The sequence below is a fragment of the Neovison vison genome, chromosome 8, assembly GCF_020171115.1.
Source record: "Neovison vison isolate M4711 chromosome 8, ASM_NN_V1, whole genome shotgun sequence".
Taxonomy (NCBI): Eukaryota; Metazoa; Chordata; class Mammalia; order Carnivora; family Mustelidae; genus Neogale; species Neogale vison.
Genome location: NC_058098.1, coordinates 122,262,323 through 122,284,045, shown reverse-complemented (window position 1 = coordinate 122,284,045; position 21,723 = coordinate 122,262,323). Strand labels below are relative to the sequence as shown.

At 41.4% G+C, this 21,723-nt stretch overlaps 1 protein-coding gene across 3 annotated transcripts in view; it reads left to right on the top strand.

Annotated features, from left to right (window-relative positions):
- Positions 1-21,723, top strand: part of BABAM2 (BRISC and BRCA1 A complex member 2) — a 406,214-nt gene that overhangs the window by 208,391 nt on the left and 176,100 nt on the right. For all 3 annotated transcript variants that reach the window (XM_044261850.1, XM_044261851.1, XM_044261852.1), the window contains exon 7: positions 17,366-17,475. In XM_044261850.1, coding sequence (XP_044117785.1) covers positions 17,366-17,475 — 110 coding nt within the window. The remainder of the gene's footprint in view (positions 1-17,365; positions 17,476-21,723) is intronic.

The window sequence follows — 21,723 nt, the reverse complement described above, 5'->3', positions numbered from 1 at the left end:
ACATTGAAAGTTTGGGAGTAAGCAGTTCACTTGCTAGAACTCCTGACGTTTTCCTGAATTGGTCTTTGGGTTTCCTATCCAGCATCACATTATTCAGAAGCAATACTGTTGTCTTTATACTCCTGTGTCATTTGTCCTTTCTAATTTTAGCTAATAAAGGGGTCATTATATACTCAGAAGGCTGATTTAGCACGGCACGTTAAGAGAGCACCTTTTTACCTTCATATTCTAGGCACATTCGTATCTCTTCAGAATTGCTGTAGGTGTCTCTTCAATGAGGGAAAAGGTAGAGTAAATAGTGTCCCTGAATTCATCATGTGATCTATTCAGTTGTGATGAGAACTGGTGTGTGGGAGGGTCATGGCAGGAGGTAAGAGGCAGAAGATTCAGATTACAGCATAAAGGGGGCGGGCAGGAATGGTCAGTTCTCTGAGAACGGGTCTCATTCTTTTTGCTGCTCCCACAGTGAATGGCGTGGTGCCATGTGCCTCGGGAGCTGTGGGATCCCAGTGGGAAAAACCTGGGCTTTGAGCTGGAAAGGACTGAATTTGTGTGCTCATGCTCTCTTTACTAGTTGAAGACTCTGGATATTCTGCTTAATGTTTTTTAGAAAATGTTAATTGTGCAAAATGGAGATGATACAGTATCTGTCTTAAAGGGTTGTTGGTGATGTCACTTTCAGTGCGATGCATATGTGTGTGTGTGTGTGTGTGTGTGTGTGTGTGTGTATAGCACTCAGACACAGATAAGCCTTATTAAGCCGTTTTTCTGTTAAGGAGCACTGCTAACTTAGGTTTCACTATCTCAGGCATCAAATCTTGGCATCAGCATCAGGTGGAGGCCAGCCATTCCAAGTTTGCCATAGACAAGCAAGATTCCTGAACTTGGTTAAAATAGCAGTGTTGGGGGAAATAGTAGTTTTTGTTATGATTTGAGAATTATGTACATCTTATTGTACAATTAAGGATAAATATGTACCATTAAACTTTTAAGTATTGTTTAATGGGTTCCTGATTTAAGATTCCAGCTTCTCTCTTTCCTTTTATTCCTAAGAGAACAAGGTCTTTATATAGTCAGGTCGGATTTTATCATCTGCCAATTCTTTTCTTTTCTTTTCTTTTTTTTAAATTTTGAAATAGTATTAAATTCATAATGGAAAGAAAAGAATGGTACAAAGCACTTTTTTCTTTAACCATTTCAGAGTGAGCTATTGATATGATGCCCCTCACCTCCAAATACTTAGCATGTATCTCCCATAAATGAGGACATTTGACAAATTATAATACAGTTCTAAATATCAGGAAGATAACATTTCTCTAGAATTACCATCCCATTCTGAGACCCCACTGACATTTCACCGGTTGTTCCGGTGGTTTCCCGATAGCCAAAGAATTCCATTTGGAATCATGCATCACATTCAGTCACTGCGTCTTTTCAGTCTCTGATAGTTCCTCCGTTTTTTCCTTGACGTTTACAACATTTTTGAAGATTATAGGCCAGTTACTTCATAAAATGACTCCCGATTTGGGTTTGGCTGGTGTTCCATCATGATTAGTTTTTTTTTTAAGATTTTATTTATTTATTTGACAGACAGAGATCACAAGTAGGCAGAGAGGCAGGCAGAGAGAGAGGAGGAAGCAGGCTCCCCGCTGAGCAGAGAGTGCCATGCGGGGCTGGATCCCAGGACCCTGGGATCATGACCTGAGCCGAAGGCAGAGGCTTTAACCCACTGAGCCACTCAGGTGCCCCCATGATTAGATTTTTAAAAAAATATTTATTTATTAGAGAGGGGGAGAGAGTGCATGCTCTGGGTGGGTGGGGGGGCAGGGACAGAGGGAAAAACATCTCCAGCAGACTCCCCGCTTAGCTCAGAGCCTGATGCAGGGCTCCATCTCACGACCCTGAGATCATGACCGGAGCTGAAATCAAGAATCAGATGCTTAGCCTACTGAGCCACCCAGATGCCCCTTCGTGATGACTGGATTTTGACTGTGTGTCTGTGGCAGGAATGTCACAGGAGTGATTCTGTCTCTGTCTCATTGCCCCCTCTCAGGTGGTGCACACTCTGACTCATTGCTGGTGATGTCCTTATGTGGACTGCTTGTTTCAGGTGGGGTCTATAAGGTTCACTCTGACTTCCCTTCCCCCCCTTTGTATTGCTACATATTTTGTGGGGTGGTCCTTTGAAATTCTATAAATATCCCATTTTCATCAAACTTTCAATTTATGGATTTATAGCAGTATGAACTTGTGATTTCCCATTTTATTGAATGCATTGTAGTCAGTTACTATAATTTATTTTGACGTTGAACATTCTTTCTCTTTCTGTCTAGAGTAACCATGTTCATACTGGTACCTCCAATTCTGATTGATACACTGGGTTTATTATATTATTTTTCTCTTTATACATACTCATGACTTCTCTGAATGGGATAGATCCAGTGCCCATTATTTTAAATAACCCTTAATATATTATATGTTACATGTGTTATAATGCACTGTATATATTACATCCATCCGCCTGTACATCACCAGTCTCCTGTTATTGCAGCTGCCCCTCCCCCATGTGGGCACCTTCCTCATTCTGCCTGGGCTCTGACACTGGCACCGAGTTGCCCTTCTCTGGGAATGTCCTCCTCACTCTCTTCTGAACCACTGTAGACCTCTCTTCCCCTACCCTCCATTCAGCCTTGCCCTCTTCAGTCCATCCTTCCCAGGCCTTTAGAATATCTTTCTAAATCAACCTGATTGTGTCATTACCCTGTTTTTATCCCTTCTCACATTCCTCTTAAATAATAAAACAAGCTATTTGCCTTCCACGCAACAGGGCTGTTGATGATCGGGCCTCCGGACCTGTCCAGCTTCATCTTTGACCTCTCCTCCATATTTCCACTCTTTCAGCCTCCCTGAACAATGCCCTGAATATGCCACATGTTCTTACTCTTTTCTCCTTTCGATCACTTGGATTCCTTTCAACAAAAACATCTCCTGCTTAGAAAGTCTTAATGTATCAGCCAGTTCTGCCTTCTCTTTAGGACCCATCTGTCTTTCTGCCAGAGGTGCTTACCTCTCTTATAACACACCTTTATTGTAACAGTTTTAATATAATGGTCAGTTTACTTCCTTATTTTTCCACTTGACTGTCAAGGTTTTGAGGGCATGTGTTCCCTAGTGCCTTCTAGGTGGCACCTAACCCACAGTGGGGCAATAATACATGTTTGCAGAATGAATGAATTCCAAGGTCCGTCCCAGAGATATACTCAGTATAGCAGGGGAATGGAAGTAACTGAAGACAGAAGAAATTTTTTGAAAATCTGCAACATACATTGTCCACACTGCACAGGCAGCAGCAGGTCCAGCCCTGGCTTATTTGGGGGAAAGGCCCGCTTTGGTTTGTTGAGGAACTGGGAAGTTTTTTTTGCTCTTCTGTTGTTTTGTAACATAGTTCACGAAACCTGTTTTGAATGGTTGCACACATTTTCTTGTACATTATCAGCATTTAATACAGTAAGTAATAGACCCCAAGAAACCCAAGAAGCTAGTAGCCCTAACTAGTCTGCTATTTTAATTGCCTTCTTTCATGCTTATTTAGTAAAAACTTTTCTTTCAGTAAGTTGAATCCACATTCCAACGCGAACTAGAAATGTTAAGCTGTTAATAGCTTCCCTGGAGAATTGCAACTTGCTGGAATGCTTTGGTACTGTCATCATCATTTATGCATCGTGAAATGTCACAATATCTGTTCACAAGCACAAAACGGTAAACGTTCATTAATTGGTCTATCGTAAACCTGTTATTAGTTCAGAAATTAAAGAAATGTTCCTCACTAACTCAAGTCAGTGATAAAGTCTAACTCAGTTTATAGTTCTTCTAAGTCTGGTCATCAGCACTTCTATAATTAGTAACGTTCTTACAAAGCCACCTACTCAATAGTTATGCTAAATCCAACATTTACAGTTTTACATTTTGGGAACTTTTAATATAACATATTCTTCCCCATATGAATCTTTCCACTCTTCATAATTCCCTCCTCTTTGGGATCTTAGAGTTCCTTTTTAATTCACACAGGCTCATTTAGTAAGTGACAAAGAGTTTTCAAAGCAGATTTGGATATAGCAGAATGATGGAGTGGAGAAAAGCGTTGAGGCCTGAAATCGGCAGTCATGGGCTTTAGTTTCAGCCCTGTGACTAATTAGCTCTGCACTCGAGACGAATCACTTCCCTTATCTCAGTTTCTCCATCTGTAGATCTGTGAAGTATGGGTGTTGAAGTTGATGGTTACGAACTTTATTTTTAATATACTGGCAACAGTTTTACAAACACAGTCTTTCTCTGAGGGTCCAGTATGCAAAAACAGATAGAATTAGGAGTCGCTCTTAAGACATAAACTCGTAAGTTGCACATGACCCCTCGCTCTCTAGAACCCAGAGTAATAACCACTGGATGGGAGAAGCCTTAGAGAAGGGGTTTTTTACCTTTAACATTCTCTGATTTTGTTTACCCCTCACTCGTGTCATTATACCTATGGCGCATTTCCCCATCATCACGGACCGCCAGGGGCCAGTCCCAGCAGTGTCACCTCTGTCCTCATGTCCTCTGCTCCCCCACAGATGTGGACATGGCCGGTTAGAAGTATATTTGTACTTTTCAGCTCCCACCACCGTGCTCTCCTCCATTTAACCATGAGTTTTGGGAAGATGTCTTAGATACTTACTTTTATTTGTCTAAGAGAACTTCTACTCTCCTCGCCCAGTGGAAACATCATAGTTTCTCCTCCTGTTGAGTCACAGGATGGCTCGCTCTCTCTCTTTTCAGTTCTGTCTTCCCCTTCTGACCCATTTTCTTTTCCTTATGTGCCAGCTCTCTAAGCCAGTGCTTCTCAGACTTGAACGTTCACAGAAATCACCTAGGATCCTAGGAGAAGGGAGGGAAAAATAAAATAAGACAAAATCAGAGAGGGAGACAAATCGTAAGAGACTCTTAATCACCAGGAACAAACTGAGGGTTGCTGGAGGGGCGGGAGGTGGTGGACTGGGGTAACTGGGGGATGGACAACTGTGGGTTGTCCATTCCCCAGTAACTGGGGTAACTGTGAACTCGCAAGTTCACAGATCCCGAGGAAAGGACTGGAGAGGCTAGGAATATGCAGCTTGATCAGGAGCACTAAGTATTGGGTCCGGAATAGAGAGGGGTTTCCCAGGAGAAGACATTAAGGAGGGCACGTGATGTAGTGAGCACTGGGTATTCCATACAACTGTTGAATCACAGACCTCTACCTCTGACACTAATAATACACTGTAATAATAATAATAACTAATAATACACTGTTAATAAATTGAATTTAAATGTAAAAAGCAAAGTTTTTATTTAAATACAAAGTAAAGAAGCCACCTAGGAAGTTTAGTATCTCCAGGTGAAACTGATCCTCTTGGTCTGAGTAACAAGGTTCTTCTCGTCCAGGCTTCGCGTGCTGCCACTCACACCTGTGAAGCCGCACCTGCATCGCCAGCCTCGTACTGGCCTCCATGTCTGTGCATGTAGATAGGTCTGACTGTCTTCCCTGGGAAACGGCTGGAAAAGCCAAAACCTCTTTCCCTGCCTTTTACCGCTTTGATAAGTTGTGCATTTCTTCTCTTGGTTTACCCATTACTTTCCTGCTTTCTGTATCTCCTCTCATGTAAGAGGCTCAGGCCAGGACAGAGTCTGCTGGGTTCATTCTCAATGCACAGGAACAACTGATGAGGTTTTCAGCCTTTCCTTACAGGACTTTCGATGATTAATCACACACTCCCTTACAGGACCTCTTATGGAAGGAGAAGGAAAAAACTTCTCTTACCTTCATGTGTTAACATGTACCTGCCCCTTTGAGTTGGAGAACTAATTCTTGCAATTTTCTTGCAATTCTTTTTTTTTCTCCTTACTGTGTTTTTCAAAGTGTCTGTACCTGCTAGGTACGTCATAAATGAGTATTGGCTTAATGACAGCACGTGGTGTATTGTTGGAAGTTTATTAGGAAATGCCAAAGAGATTTTTCTTGCTTTTCTGTTCTGCAGGGTTTGCTCTCTCTGTTAGGTGTTTGAACTTGAATTTTCCTCTTATTCCTGGGGTGATCTGAACCCAGGGGTAAGTGGCTCATTCTGCCCAAATGTACTCCCACTGATTAATATTGGAAAGTCAAGTTAATAATCTACATAGGCTTTTTCTACTAGGGAAATCTAGTTGGGGGAACCCACGTTTGGATCACTAGTTCACTGGCAAGCACATGTAGTTTTCTTTCATGCACATATTCATACATTTGTTCCTAAATATTTATCGGGTGCCTATTTTTGTGGTAAGCACCACGCTAGGCACTGGGAATGGCTCTTAAAAGAACTCCATCAGATAATAAGAGCACATAGCTAAGTAAATACAAAATACCAATTTAAAATATAAAAGAATCCATCAAATGTTACAGAATAAAGGGTGTGGCTAAAGACCGGTAGGATTTCAGAGGAGAAACTATTGCATCAGAGAGTGGAGTCAAGAAGTCTCATGGCAGGACATGGCACCCAAATGAGACTGCAAGGAATACGTAGAGTTGGGAGATTGGTGCGTTAGAGAAAGGCATTCAGGATTGAGAGGCAGAGTCGAGAGGGCTTGGAGTGTGGGCATCTGTGTGTGTCAGTGGGGTGGGGGAAGACAGCTGGGAGGGGCTTGAATGCAGGCCATTGTACATGCTGGTGGATTCAGAGGTCCGGAGCAAGGTGCAGTATTTTCTCTGCTTCTCCAAGCTCATCTTCTGCACTGAGCCTTTCTTCCAGCCAGTTCCAGAGGCCAACCTTTTTCCCAGTGTTTTTCACAGCTCCTCTCTGCCCTTTAGGTTCTGTAGATAACACCAATACACAAATCAGAACTCTGGTTCCTTCAAGGAGAGAGTTGCTGGTAGGCTCCGTTCTCTGTTTTAACACCTGTGGTTTGCGATTGTCTTCAGTTAATGAGGGTGTGGTGCCAGGTGGCTGAAAGAACTTGGAAGTAACTGATTGCCTAGTTGCCATGGGCACCGGGCAGTTTGAGCCAAGTGACTTGCCAGGTGGGTGGGTGCAAGGTGTTACGCACTTGTAGGGCGCCTTTTCCTTCTGTCCTCACTCGAATAACCACCTGGGAAGAATCTCTAAACCCTGTAACTCAAAGCAACTTGGAGAGGAAGGGGTAGGGGGTAGTTTTAGTAGTAGGAAGACTAGCATGGTCATGGAAATGCTGTCAGGCCAAGAGTCTGGAAGGAGGAAGAAAAGTGAAAGTGACATTTACTGAGCACCTTCTCCATGCGTGCTTCTGTGCTTGGCGCTTTCCCATACATTTACCAAAGCTGTGGACACCTGTTGCTTTCCATAATGTCTACACTTAGCCCATCATAGGGAAAAAACAAAAACATGTAAACTCACTGCAAAAAAAAGTTTTATTTCTGTCAGTAAAAACTCACCATTTTTATGCAGTTTTTAAGTTGCCTGACAAACTTGCATAACACTTCCTGTGTTCAAATGGCCCGCTGCTATGGATTCTCTGCCTTTAGGATTGGCACCGCTGATGCCTTTCTGCTCACTGACAAGGTCTAGGGGGTTTAGAGCAGAGTGCAAAGTGTTTCATCCACGACTCGGGATGGGCTGATGTCCATCAGGATGAGAAGCGGGGAACCCAAAGAAGTAGCCTGGCTGTAGCCAGGGCCAGGTGCTGCCTACAGATTGTTCCAGCAGAGCTTGCTTTCCGTGCTTGCGGTGAATTGCCGCTTCGCCTTGTCCTCAAAGTCCTTCTTGGGTTCCCGTTGGGGCCCAGCATTCCGTAGTATGTAATGGGGATGCTGCTAGCCCAGGGGTGAAAGTCTCATTTTAGCACTTAATTCTGTAGATTTGCCATGGTGATCATCTATATTAGTTTAATCATTTACAAGAAAAAATGTTAGTTATAAGTAAAGGAAAACCACTTCAAACTGGCTTAAGGAGATAGGGCGATTTATGAGCTTCCCAAAGCCGGGAGAAGGTTGAGGAGCCAAACCACAGCAGGAACAGGACACAGCTGGACCAAGAGCCTGGGAACCAAGGGGGTGTGGATCCTGTGCCAAGACTCTCTTCTCATTCGTCCCCACTTCTCTCCACGTGTTGGTTTTCTTCTCTCCCCACCAGAGCCTCGCCCCTTCCATGTATGGGGAATAGGACTGCTGACACTTTCCTTTGCCTCTGCACAGGGACTGGCCTGCCCTTGGCTCGCAAGTTCACAGATTCTGAGGAAAGGACTGGAAGGGCTAGGAACAGGCAGCTTGATCAGGAGCACGAGTGTTGGATCTGGAGGAGAGAGGGACTTCCCAGGAGAAGAGAAGGTGCCAGGCAAGCCTTGTCACGGGTGTCCATTATATCCATTACCACTTTACCTCTGAGCTCCTTTTGCTTATCAAGAGGGATATTAACTATTTATGTAAAAGCAATATCTCCCTTTTCTTTAAGTTATGGAGACGTACAGGGGATGTGGTCAGTGGTGTTCATATTTGTTCCACACTTGCTTGAGTGAAACTTGCTGTTGGTTTACAAGTCTGGCACAAGGTTTGTATCAGGAGATGTTTGCACAATCACAGCACAGAGGATATCTGAAGATGTGGTTCAGTATGATTTGTAAAAGAGTTGCAGAAATGGATGTTTATTTTAAATAAACTCAGCTCCTTATTGGACTCATTAAGAACACAATTGTTAGGACAACAGAGGAAATCCCATATTCCACAATCTTTCTCTAAAAATGTGGGCGAGTAGAGAAAGAGGTAGAGGCAAGGAGACATCCTTTGCTTCTAGTGAGGACCTTGGCAGAGATTCTCTCCTCCCCTCCCCTGGGCCTTTGCTGGAGAAAAGGCTTCATTTCACACACTTTTCAGTGTGACTGTGCTATGACTGGTCAGAGAAAGCTGGTGGATGGCAAGGCTACATCTGCTAGGTATGATAACTGAGGGGGCAGGATTTGACCAGTGAAATCTTGATCATTATTATTTCAAAAGAGCCAGGATTTTTTTCTCCCAGAGTTTATTTGTACAACATGTGTTTCACTTTAGCTTTATAAACAGAAGCTATAACCAACACTGTTAAGGGTAAGTATAGCTTTGCAAGCAGATTCCTGCATAAACGAAAGCAATGAAATCGTCTTTGTTTATGACAATAATAAGCAAGATATAAATTAGGAAAAAACCCTAACCCCATAGTGTATCATGATATCTAGTAGTAATGAACTCAAGATGTCCCTTTGAGAAAACATGGGTAGGTGACAATAGCTCTATCCCGGTGTCCTGGACTCACCCTCGAAGAGCTGGCTATTTCAAGAACATTGCAGCTTCCCTTTCCTGACCTGACAATCAGTTCTGTCTATTTTCACTGAGTATAGTTAGTTAATCATAGAATGTGCCTAACCATACGTAATTGAAAGAAGGTTGGTATTATGGCTTAGAACTCCACAGGCCTCTGCGGTGTTCTTAGAGAAACCATCCTTCCTTCTTAACTGGGTCTGTTTAAAGACATCAAATGAATACAATTTATTTGGCATAGTGACCTTTATAGCTCTTAGTCTTTCTACTCTTAAAGATTTTAATTTCTTGTTCTACAGTTTCCAAAAAAAACCCCAAATAAACAAAAAACCCAAAAAAAACAGTAGGGGCACCTTGGTGGCTCAGTGGGGCTAAGCGTCTGACTTTGGCTCAGGTCATGATCCCAGGGTCCTGAGATTGAGTCCTGCATCAGGCTCCCCACTTGGTGGGGAGTCTCCTCGGCCCTCTGCCTGCCGCTTCCCCTGCTTGCGTGCCCTCTCTCTCTCAAATAAATAAATAAAATCTCTACAAAATAATAAAGAATAATTAAAATAAAATACATAAAGCATATACTTCCTAATTTGTTTTGAATACCCATTATGTGCCTGGTGTAGGCCAGGTTGTCTACTTGGGTACAGAGGGAATAATGTTTCCTTAAGATGTTCATGGTCTTTTGGAACATACCGGATTTAGACACTAAATGAAGAACAAGTAAGTGTATAATAAATCTCTGGTATCTTTTCTGCATATGGGTTTTCAAGGTTTTTATACCTTTCTCTGGGCATTGATACTGAGTCCATTCTTTGTGCCCAACAGCATGCGAGGGGGCATAGCATTGTGGGTAAGAGTCCAGGTTCAAAGCCAATATACATGGTTTCAGAACTCATATTTAACATTTAATGTCTCTCGGCCTCAGTTTCTTTATTTGCAAATACATAATAAACCTTAAAATACCTTTTAAGGTTATTATGATGATTATGTGAGATAATGCATACAAAGCACTAAGCAAAATGACTGCTGAGTAAACAATGAATAAATATCAGTTCTTTTTATTAGGCATAATAGGAAGTAGGAGATCTCTATCCTACCTTTAAGAAATTCACAATCTATTTGGAATATAAACTACATACTGCTTAAACAGCAAGGGAAATTCAGGGAGAACATGCTGAGAACTGCCAAGGGTGGGCATAGATTACATTGCAGTTGAAAAGAATCTTAATGGAGCAAGTGAATTTACAATGAGAGTTAAAAGAAATTAAAACCATGTCAATTAAAAGGAGAGAAAGCTTTTTGATAAGGAGATGGCTGATGTCAAAGTGTTAAGTCAAGGTCTGATAAAATATATAGGGAATGGCCCCATTTGACTAGACTAGGCTGAGAGATTGTTTTTACTCCCATTTCCATTTCGAGAAACCAAATCAGAAGGAACTCTCTTAAATGCTTCCTTCATCAGAGATATCAAAATATCAAAGGAGTTTTCAGCAGAGAACTCAGTATTTGGTGGAGATAGGCTGTAACTAGGCTTTTGGAACCCCTCCCCCTGTGCTCCATCCCCTTCTGCGTGGAAAGGAGGAGGCTCAGGGTTGGGAGCCATACCAAAGGCAAAAGAGGCAGACATGGCACCCACTTACTTCTTTACGTCCTCTATTTGGCTCAGTGTCCTTACCCTTGGATTTGTTTTGCCTTCTGACTATTGCTTTCCCTGGCACTTGTACGTTTCCCAGGACTTTGGTGACAAGGAAGTGACCTGATTTCCAAAATGACCAGTGTCTTTACTGGCCAGAGACTCCTTAGCAGTGAGACTAAGGTCTTACGTACATAATTTTCCTTGTTCTTCAGTCTTTCTTTTGCTTAAATTTAATTCCATTTCTGGCATATTCATTGTCGTGTCTTAATGCCGATAGAATCCAAACCCAATTTTGATTGGAGAGCTTCTGTTGATAGACAACACAAAGAGATGTTTCTATCCTGAGTCTCCTGTCTTAATGTTGCATCCATAAACCACCTGTCACCTCTCTCTTTAATCTTCCATTCCCTCCCTACTCCTTTTCCCTTTCTCTGCCTTAATTTTACTCCATAACATTTGTAACACGCTATATATATTTTACTTACTTTGTTAAATGCATGAATGCATGGTAGCGCTCCCAGAGTCTTATTCTCCTACTTGAAGAAACTTGACTTTGAGAAATCTAGATTTATGTAATTTGACGATGAATCCATAGTATCAAAACATCGGTGCCTCTAAAGTACAAATCTCACTTAGTATTTAAAAATAAAGAATCTGTTTCGAAAATTTTTAATTTGCTTACAGTTTTTCAAAAACTGATAGCTTTTGTATAATGAGGTGCTAACTGAAACCTAGTTTTTAGTCACTCTGAGACTCGTGATCAATAGTGGGTCTTGTTTAATACCATTTAAGTGTAACTCGAAATAGTTCTTATTTGATTTGACCTACTGTGTGGTGGCTTCTTTATAGTCCTTTTGTCTACGAACTGGTTTTTCTAGTAATGATTACAGCTTTGTTTTAAGCCTTTTGAATTGAGGAATACAGTGGCTTTTTTACAGCCTTCTTACGTGACCTGTAGTTTGTAATATTTATTGTTCAGCTCATGTCTATCAGCAGTAGTTAATTGGTAGTTTGTACCTATATTGACATTCAACATTCAACATATAGGGGCTTGTTTAATGGCTGCTAGCCTTACTTGGAATTAGCATATCAAAGGGGTACAGCATAATGATAAATTGTGCTTGTGTTTACTTTTGTTTCCAAGGCTAATCATTGTTTTTTCCTGCACCCTTTTGATATTTGTAAAGAGCCCCAATTGAGAATAGTTACACGAATAAGAATAAGCCGTTATGACCTATCCAGAATGTTAACTCTTATTAGTAGGTGCGTCTTTTGCTTATATGTGGTTCAGACTTGAGTTTTCTTTAACAAAATCTTAAGTAGTCATAGATTTAAGGAAGAATGAGATAAGTATTAAGAATCTTTCTAACTGAAAGTACTTTCTGTTTAACTCTATTCTTACAATCATTCTTACAATCTTTCCTGCATTAATTCAGTTTTCTTTTTTTTCTCCCAACGAGTTTGCCATATACGTGCTTTTCAGACATTGGGTATACAAAAACAAACAGGAAGAGTGCCCAGCCTGGAAGGAACTCCCCACTGTATTCACTATATATAATGAATAAGTGAATATTGACTATAAGCCATAGGAGCCCCTTGCTGTTCTATTACCAAGTGCTGAGCCCAAATCATTGTTGAGTCTCAGCAAAATATCATGGCCATATTTGCCTTGCCATATGTATGTCAGCGCCTGGTACGCCTTTGTAAAGGTAGGAGGCAATACTCTTTTTTTGTTTCAGCAGATTCGACATCTTTCTCCCCATTTTAGCCTGCTGCACTTTTTAGATGGTACAGATAGAAGGCCTTGAAAATGTATACTTGTGCATTTTTAAATGTCCCCTACTACACTAGAACCTCCCCCTGCTTTCCAAATGTTGCCATTAGTGGTTACAATAATCATCTGTAATGTTAGCTTCTAAGAACCACAGTACAAGAGCTTCTTTTATAATTCCCCAGATGGGAAGGAACACATGTACAAGCCTGTTAGAGTTGCAGAAACTGGAAACAGTACTGTGTGGATTTGTATTTTTGGAACTCTTTGGGCTTATTTAAGCACTCAAAGTCAAACTTAGGTATCCATTAGGAATCAAATACCAATTCAAGGGAAACTCATGTGTCACACCAAAGCAAGTAGATTATATTAAAAGTAGTTCATGAAAGGAACTCCTGGAAACCGCTATTTTCCTATTCAGACTAATGTTTCATGTACTCTTTGCAGGATGCCAGATGATAAATGTTGATTATATAAACCAGGGTCATTCCGTTTGTTTAGAGGACTGTCTCTGAGCATTTCTTTTCTTTGCTTAAATAGCAGTGAAATGAGAAGTTAAAAAGTAGGGAAGGGAGATAATTATAATAAAATATCCATAGGTATATGGAGTGAAGCTACTAATTAAAAAGATTTTCAGTGGCCTCTAGTTTTTTTGCAGTGTTTTTGTTTTTTTTCTGAATATGTATCTTTGGTGTTTTCTTTTTTTTTTTATTAACATATAATGTATTATTAGCCCCATGGGTACAGGTCTGTGAATCGCCAGGTTTGCACACTTCACAGCACTCACCATAGCACATACCCTCCCCAATGTCCATAAACCCAACCACCTTCTCCCAACCCCGCTCCTCCCAGCAACCCTCAGTTTGTTTTGTGAGATTAAGAGTCTCTTATGGTTTGTCTCCCTCCCGATCCCATCTTGTTTCATTTTTTCCTTCCCTACCCCCTAAGCCCCCCATGTTGCCTCTCAAATTCTTCATATCAGGGAGATTATATGATAGTTGTCGTTCTCTGATTGTTGTTTTTGTTTTTAACCAGGTTTTGTGACTTGTAGTCAGAACCTTGACCTTTAACAAGGAAACTCAGTCACTTGGGGGAAGGTATCTAAAATCATTGTTAGTTCTTTTTTTATTATCTTACTTTAAGGTGACCAATCTGACTCTAAAGAAGACCACTTCTATACTTAAATCATAAAATGAATTTGTCTCTCTGAATGTGAGTATTTTCAAACTCAGCTTCAACCTTGGAGGTGTGTTACAGAATTACATAGCTTCTATTTGTTGAGATCTGTATTTTTTAACATTTCCATCCTCATTTTACAGAAAGGAACATTCAAGGTTGAATACTTTATCATTTGTCAAAGAGCAAGAAATGATAGATAAACTCAGGTTCCCAATCTTGACTCTCCTTTTGAAACCATTAGTTCTAGGAACCTTGGTATATTATGGGAGGCAGAAGCAAGGAGTCAGTACTGAGTTTCCAGATACCACTGCTGAAGCAACTTTTATAAAGCAGGTTCCTGAAAAGCACTAGGTAAGGAGAATAAAGGTTAGAAATTAGCATTAATTGGTTTACTGTTGTACTCATTCAGCAAACATGGAGCAGGCACTGTACTAAGGTCCTTCTCTTATGTACTTCCTAAACCATACTACCTAAAAACACATTCCAGAGGTATTACAAATGTACATGTAAAAATAAAATGTTAGAGGAAGTACTCGGGAAAAAAATAACCTCAGAGTTATTGAGCAGTTATTGACCAGTCTGTAGAAATCTAAATTTGCTGTGTGGTCAGAAGAGTCCCCAAACAAAGTAAAAAGCCAAAAATTGGACTGAGAGAAAATATTAATAACACATGTGATAGATAGGGTTAATAAAGCCCAATAAACAACAAGAGCAAGAAAAGTCCTAGAGGCTTTAGCGTGAAGGATTTGATCAGAGAAGTGACAGCAGAGATGACCAGTAGGCAAGTAAAACATTGCTCGGCTTTAGTCGCTGAATCTCATCCGAGACCCCGTTTCCCAGCAGTCAGACCACCAGCATTAAACTGCAGAGGGACAGCAGCTAGACTTACCAAGTTATTCAGGGCGAGCGAAGCAGGTGCTCTCTCCTGATGCAAATTCAGGAGTCTGAATGTAATTGCTGTAAAATTTTTAGAAAAATAATCTTAAGCTATTAAAATGTAAAATGTTCATAACCTTTGATCCAGCAAGCTCTGTGTTAGCTCACAATCGAATATAAGTCCCACTAAGAAAGGATACACATATATTTTTTCTATGAGCACATTTAATGTAATACTATCAAATGGCTAAGAACTGCAGACAACCTTGAATGTCTGTTGCTAGGGGAATGGTTAAAAAAAAAAAAAAGTCCATGGCATGGAATATTATGTGGCTATTTAGGAAGCAGTTGGTAGGGTGATATGTATAATACAATTCCATTATGGAAAACAAAACAAAAGGTTAAAGAGCTATTTGTATGCAAGTGAGTGTATGTGTTTATGAGCATAGAGAAAGCTGTTTGAGGCTCCGTACACAGTTAATATTAGTTACCTTTAAAAGTGGGGGGTGGTGCGGAAGAGCTTTTTCTTATAAACTTCTGCATGGCTTGACTTGTTACAACAAGCCCAAGTTTTGTCATGTAACACCAAAAAATAATTGAGAAGTAAAAGCATAAAAAATCATAAAGCTGAAAAGAGAGGGGGAGATGTGGTTCCAGAGACAAAAGATGAGGAGAGTGTAGCTTCCTAGAAGCAGGAAACTGAGAGTATTTCCAGAGGAAAAAGATTATCCATGTCAAATACTGTTCAGAGATCAGTTAAGATAAAACACAGAGGGCTTTGCTGTGTTTTATGAATGCCTGGGGGAGGGCAATCCCGATGGCCTAGTGGGGTCAGAAGGCCATTCTCCTGTGCTAAGGGATAATGGGTAGGAAGGGAATAGAGAGGGGCTGGGCAGACAACTTTTCAAGCAGTCTGTGAAGGAAAGGAGAGAGATAGAGAGAATGCGATATAGAGACTGGCATGATTCTTTTCTTTCCTTTTAGAATTTTTATTTTATTTGTTATATTCTAAAGATTTTATTTATTTATGAGAGAGAGTGTGTGCACATGAGCAGGGGCAGAAGGAGGGAGAAGGAGGCAGAGGGAGAAGGAGAAGCAGACCCGTCACTGAGCTCCCCACACAGCCTGATGCGGGACTCGATCCCACGACCCCAGGATCATGACCTGAGCCGAAGGCAGATGCTTTACTGACTGAGCCACCCAGGCGCCTCTTTAAAGTTTTTATTTTTTAAGATGGAAAAGACTTCTGGTTCTTGCCCCTTTGTGTACTTGCCCCACGTGCATCCTGTAGGCACAATAGAAGGCAGAGTGAGGATGATGTCAGAGCTGAGCTGGATGAGTGTGATGGCCAGCTTCCCACAATACGGGAAAGGAAGAGGTGAGGTTAGTTTCAGACAGAAACGAGGACCGCGTATTCTGTGGTTCTCAGCGCGCATGGGCAGTGATTCTTAAAGTCTAGATTGGGACCCTCCTAGGATGGCAAGTGGGGCCTCCAGAAGACCTGTGAACCAATCCAGAAATACAGGCCAGTTCTTACCAGTCCTTAAGGGTGAAAGATGTGCAGTCCTGTTAAGTTTTCAAAAAATTCGTATTCGACTTAGAGCCATTACCAACCAAAAGTAAAATGATGAAGGGTTACTAAAATCTGGTATTCACAAAGTAAAACCATCATGCTACTAGAATTTATGCTGATTCAGTATTTTATTCGGAAGTCTGGCAAACATTCAGTGCTTGGCAGTAATCGTGAACCTATAAATCCCAGTTTTGACTCAGGACATTTCATCAGCGTTGGCTTAAGTTGGTTGTGGCATTCGGTTATCACTATCCTTGCTTTTAAATTATAAGTTGCAGGACGTTTAGCTTTATCATTACCAGTTCAGTTTATTGTGGGTTGTTAACCTCTCAATGTTTTTTTGTATGTATTTGGATCAACAGTGTTTTTGTCTCATAGTATTGTTATAACCAGGCTTTTAAGATATGTATGTCTTGTGATTCATCTGTGAATCATGAGCAGTTATTTTGCGAAGTCGATGTGTATGTAACCCCCTGCCATTTGCTTGTACAGTGGCACAGTTTGTAGCGATATGTTTCTTGGGAATTTTTGCTATTTAAGTAACTTATCCTATCAAGGTATATATAATAAAATTACTGGGTATTTTGAGATTTTGTGCTTGTCTTATGATACAAATCATGTTCATAATTCCTATTCTTCCTATAAAAAGAAAATCATAAGTCATTTATATATATTATAAATAATTACGACATGACATATATCATTGGCAACATGTTTATGGCTATTTGTTAATTATGCTTTTGACTAATTCTTGTTTGTTGCCAGATTCACTTCCCCCCCTTGGAATGTCAGAACAAACAAGATAGGTGGGAGTCTTCTCATGGTGGTCGGCTCTGGTCAGAGAGCTGGACAGCCATCACTCTAGGGAGTGATTGGCCTGTGGCAAAGGATACGCAGAGCTGCTAGCTTCAAACCCAGGTACCTGGCACGCTCTAAGCTCGATGCCAGTGGGCTGTGAGCTCAGCACCGGGAAGATGGTAGGAGAGCAGGTACTAATGATATTTTGTTTTCCACTCCCTGCTTAAGGATGTAAATGAAGACCCTGGAGAAGACGTGGCCCTCCTTTCTGTCAGTTTCGAGGACACCGAAGCCACTCAGGTGTATCCCAAGCTATACTTGTCACCCCGAATTGAACAGTGAGTATCAGCGTCATTAGTTTTATGTAGCCTGGTGTTTCGCCTTGTTAGCCAAACATATCTTGCTAATTCTTTGGCTGCTCTTGAACTCGTGGAGTGATTTCTCCTCATTGACGTTCATTTTCTTAAAAATGAGTTGTACCAGGAGTTTAGATTGCAGAGTAAATGCAGTTAGTATTTGCCACTGCAGTCTTTGGATGAGCCTTAGTTGTGCAACTTGTGATATGAATTCCGTACCTTTGTAGAGAGAGATGAGTAGGCAGGCGGAATCCGAAATTGCGACTCCTTCCAAATGTTCCCTGGGTACATATGGTTATAGCCTAAAGAGGACTGCTCAGCAGCGTCCTAGCCAATGTCTTATATTTCTGTAAGTATTACAGTTATTTGTAAAAATGTAACTAGTCTCCTGAAAATATTAGCAAAAACTTATTCTGAAGTTAGTAATGGTGATATTAAAAAGCAGATAGCTTTAAAAGATGACACATTTGAATTTCTCTTCTGTGTCTAAGTAGTGCTCTATAGTTGTACATGACTTTCAGGCTCTGGGGTACAAGCAGTTTGATGCCACATTTGTGTTTTAACCTAGTACCTTGACTCGTTGGTGATGAATTTTACGGGGGCTAGCCTCGCAATGTGCTTATTGTTGGCTGAAAGGCTTCAGAAGCTTATTCTACTTCAAAGGAAGCTGAGGTTCATTGAAAATAGATTGTAGGCAGATTTGGTTGGGAGCTTCTGACAGGACAGATTTTTCATCGGCAGACAGAGTTTTTACAGATTCTGATTGAAATATGTGATTCCAAATCTCAGTCAGGGTTGGCTGATTTCTGTCTGTGAGATGTGGTCACCGTCCAACATTCATATCCTGAGTCATTTTTACTCCCTCTGGCCCTAGTTGTTCAACTTTGTGAATCACAGATATACCGTCTTCCACACTGCAAGAAGACATAGATGTTCATTGTTCCACATGGGTGACTAGGGGTGCCGGTAATCTATAGGCATTCTCTTATTTATTTGTGTACCTCTGAGAGCACCTGGGGTGGGTTTTACAGTAGCAGGCATTCACTGAATGTTTTCTTTTTTTTTTTTTTTTTGAGATTTTATTTATTTATTTGACAGAGATCACAAGTAGGCAGAGAGTCAGGCAGAGAGAGAAGGGGAAGCAGGCTCCCTGCTGAGCAGAGAGCCTGATGCGGGGCTCGATCCCAGGACACTGAGATCATGACCTGAGCCGAAGGCAGCAGCCCAATCCACTGACCCACCCAGGCGCCCCCTGAATGTTTTCATTTTTAATTGAAAATACTAACCCATATTGGCAAAGACTCCAAAGAATGTTGGAAGCAATATGAGGTAAATAGGCCAGGTCTCTTGGTCCTGCCAAGAGGGTCTAGCCCGGGGTCCTGCCACTTACCAGTTGGTAAAATATTTAACATCTTTGAACTTGCTTCAAAATAGGGCTAGTATTACCTATTTTATAGTGATATTTTGAGGATTTTATGAAACACTGTTCTTAAGGCATTAATTGCAGTGCCTGACACTATGGGAAGTGGGAGCTGTACGTGTTGTCATTATTGATGGCATTCATAGGAGAAGAATGCGTGAGGGAGCAAGTGGTTAGGACAGGCTGGGGCAGAAAAGGCAAGGATGGGTAAATAGGTGAGCAGATACTAGTTCTAAGTCATCACTCTGTACATATGTGATAAATCAGGAAGGTATGTTGGTGATGAGGAAAGAGGGATCTCAGTGAAACCATTGCAAGATGTAGGTAATTAGTTAAGCTGCGGACAGGAATTTGCCAGCTTGGAAAAATGATTTTCCCAGCACCCACGTTATTTTACTTGGAAGTTACTGCACCTAGTTTGCAAATAAACTTGCTAATAAAATATTTCTCCCTCTAAAAATCTGAGATGTGATGTGACAAATTATCAGTGAAGGTTGTATTTGAAAAGTTATTTCCTGTAAAATGTAGCTTTCCTACATGTCCTCCCTCTTTTTTTATGTTACGAACTTTTTTTATGTTACGCCTCTTACTTTTCCACATTGGTTTCTAATGCTCTTCCCTTCACTAGCTTGTCATTCAGCCAGACTCCATCACTTGAACATTTCTTAATTTATCTGTGTGCCCTTGCCCGTGTGCCTTTGCTAAAGCTGTTACCTCCGTGTGCAATGCCTTCCCTAACGCCCGTTTCCTATTGAAATAGACCTTTCTAAATCCTGTCCCTGCCATTTCTCCTGAGCACCATTGAGCTGCCTTCTTTGGCCATCCTGTGAGCTCTTACAATACTGAATTTGCATCAGTTAGAATCTGCTCATCACAGATTTAGTTAGCGACGCATACTTGTTTTCCCATCTTTTACTAAATCGCAGACTACTTAAGGGCAGGAACAAGTCTTTTCATTTTGTTAATGTCTTGCAGAAATGTAGTGCAGGGGGAATGGGAGCCTGGTTGGCAGTATTCTGGGTCAATACGTAATTCTTACAAGAAAACTGGAAAACGCTGCACTGAGAGTCAACGTTTCTCCTGGTTGATAGAGATTCGCTTCGTAGAACTGCCTTTGTAGTACAGTGAAAACTGCCAGAAGTTCTTATATCCTTGAGTAGAGTTTTAAAAATGAAGTTTCAGAAGAAGAGGTTAAAATGGCAGGTGGTCAAATTGTCGTATATAACTTTCTAAGGCTTACATAGTTACTAAAGTTATTAATATCTTTGGTTAACTCATGCAGAGTTCAGTGTGCAGAACGGAGATAATGTCGTTTCAGTAGGCCAAGGTCATAGGATAGATTTTAAGAACTGAATGAGGCGAATTGGTACTGGTCTTTGATACTGTGTTAAGGTCTCACTCGTTTTCTGTGTTTCATACTGTCCTGTCAACTCTGAGCCATCCAAGCATTGATTATTGACTCAGACTTGAAGAGTGCTCTCAGGAGTCACCAGGAAAGCATCCCATGTGGCCACGCCCAAAGCCATGGCCAGACGCTTGTGCTAAGCTGAGGCTTGTACTCTTTTTGGCTTTTGCTATGGCTCTTTCTAGGAAGTTCCAAGCCCCATGCAGTACATTTGACGGGCAGGGGTCCAGGCCTGATCAGTGTGGGTCAACGGTAATGTGCATCAATGGCCTGATCCACATTAGGTGAAAACTGGCAAGAAAAGATGCATTCTCTCTGTCTGTTCTCCGTGGGCACGGAAAGGTGTTTTGAGCCTGGGAAATACCTCATTTCAGTCTGGCTATGTCCCTCTGCCCCAACTTGTCCATGCAGTGGGAAGGAATATTATGCTTACACTAACTGGTCTCAGAAATGGGAAAAGGCTACTTTGGGTCTTGTCTTCACATGTGGGAAGAAGGATCCATTTATTGTACCCTGAATGTTTCTAGGGACATGGTTACCAAATGTCCTCAAAATAGACAATCCCCACAAAAGGGAACATCTGTCAGAGACATGGGATTGAAAACTCCCAAGTGTATTATAATGAACGGAGCTCTAAAATATAATCCCCGCTTCAGAAGTCTGTCTCTTTGCCCAGGATCCTGGAAGAGTTTCTGGTGTTTCTGGCGACATTGGAGCCTGACTGTGTGCCTCTATGGTGTTTGGATGTATGTTTTTTCCTGGTCTCCCACTGTGCACGTGTGTGGCTTGCAAAGGAAAGTTTCCAAGAACTGCATTCTTTTCGCACATGGGACGTTTATGAAATATGCTTATTTTGGGCTCTCTATATATTGTTTTCCAAGGAACCCAAACCAGTCAGGTAAATGGGACACTAAGTACAGTTCATTAAACAAAACAGAACAACTAGTAGTCAGTTGTGCAAAATAGACTTTGGTTGACTCTTAAGAGAAGGAAAAAAAAACCTAGTTTCTAAACCAGTTGCCTATTTTTTCCTCTGGCAGTCAAGCTGGCCATGTGAGGTTACATCATTAGAGCCGGCACCAAACCCGCTCTACCTTCCCCTCCTTCTCAGACTGTTGGCAGTTCCAGCAGTGACACCAGAGGTGAAACGGGCAGTTCTCTTTCCCGAAAGGTGTGGGCCCATTTCTTGGCTTGAGCCTGTTGGTGGGAGTGGTTTGAAGAAAGCCAGCTTGTCACTCCCTGTGCTGTTCCCACTCGGTGCATAAAAAGAGGATTTCAGCCCCTGAGGCAGACCAGGTGGCATCTTTCACAAGTACAGAATTTGTTTTTAGAACTTTTTGTTGTTAAGTTACAGTCCGCCTTAGAAATACGTCCTCAAAGCTGAGCAGCCCACAGACGCTCACCA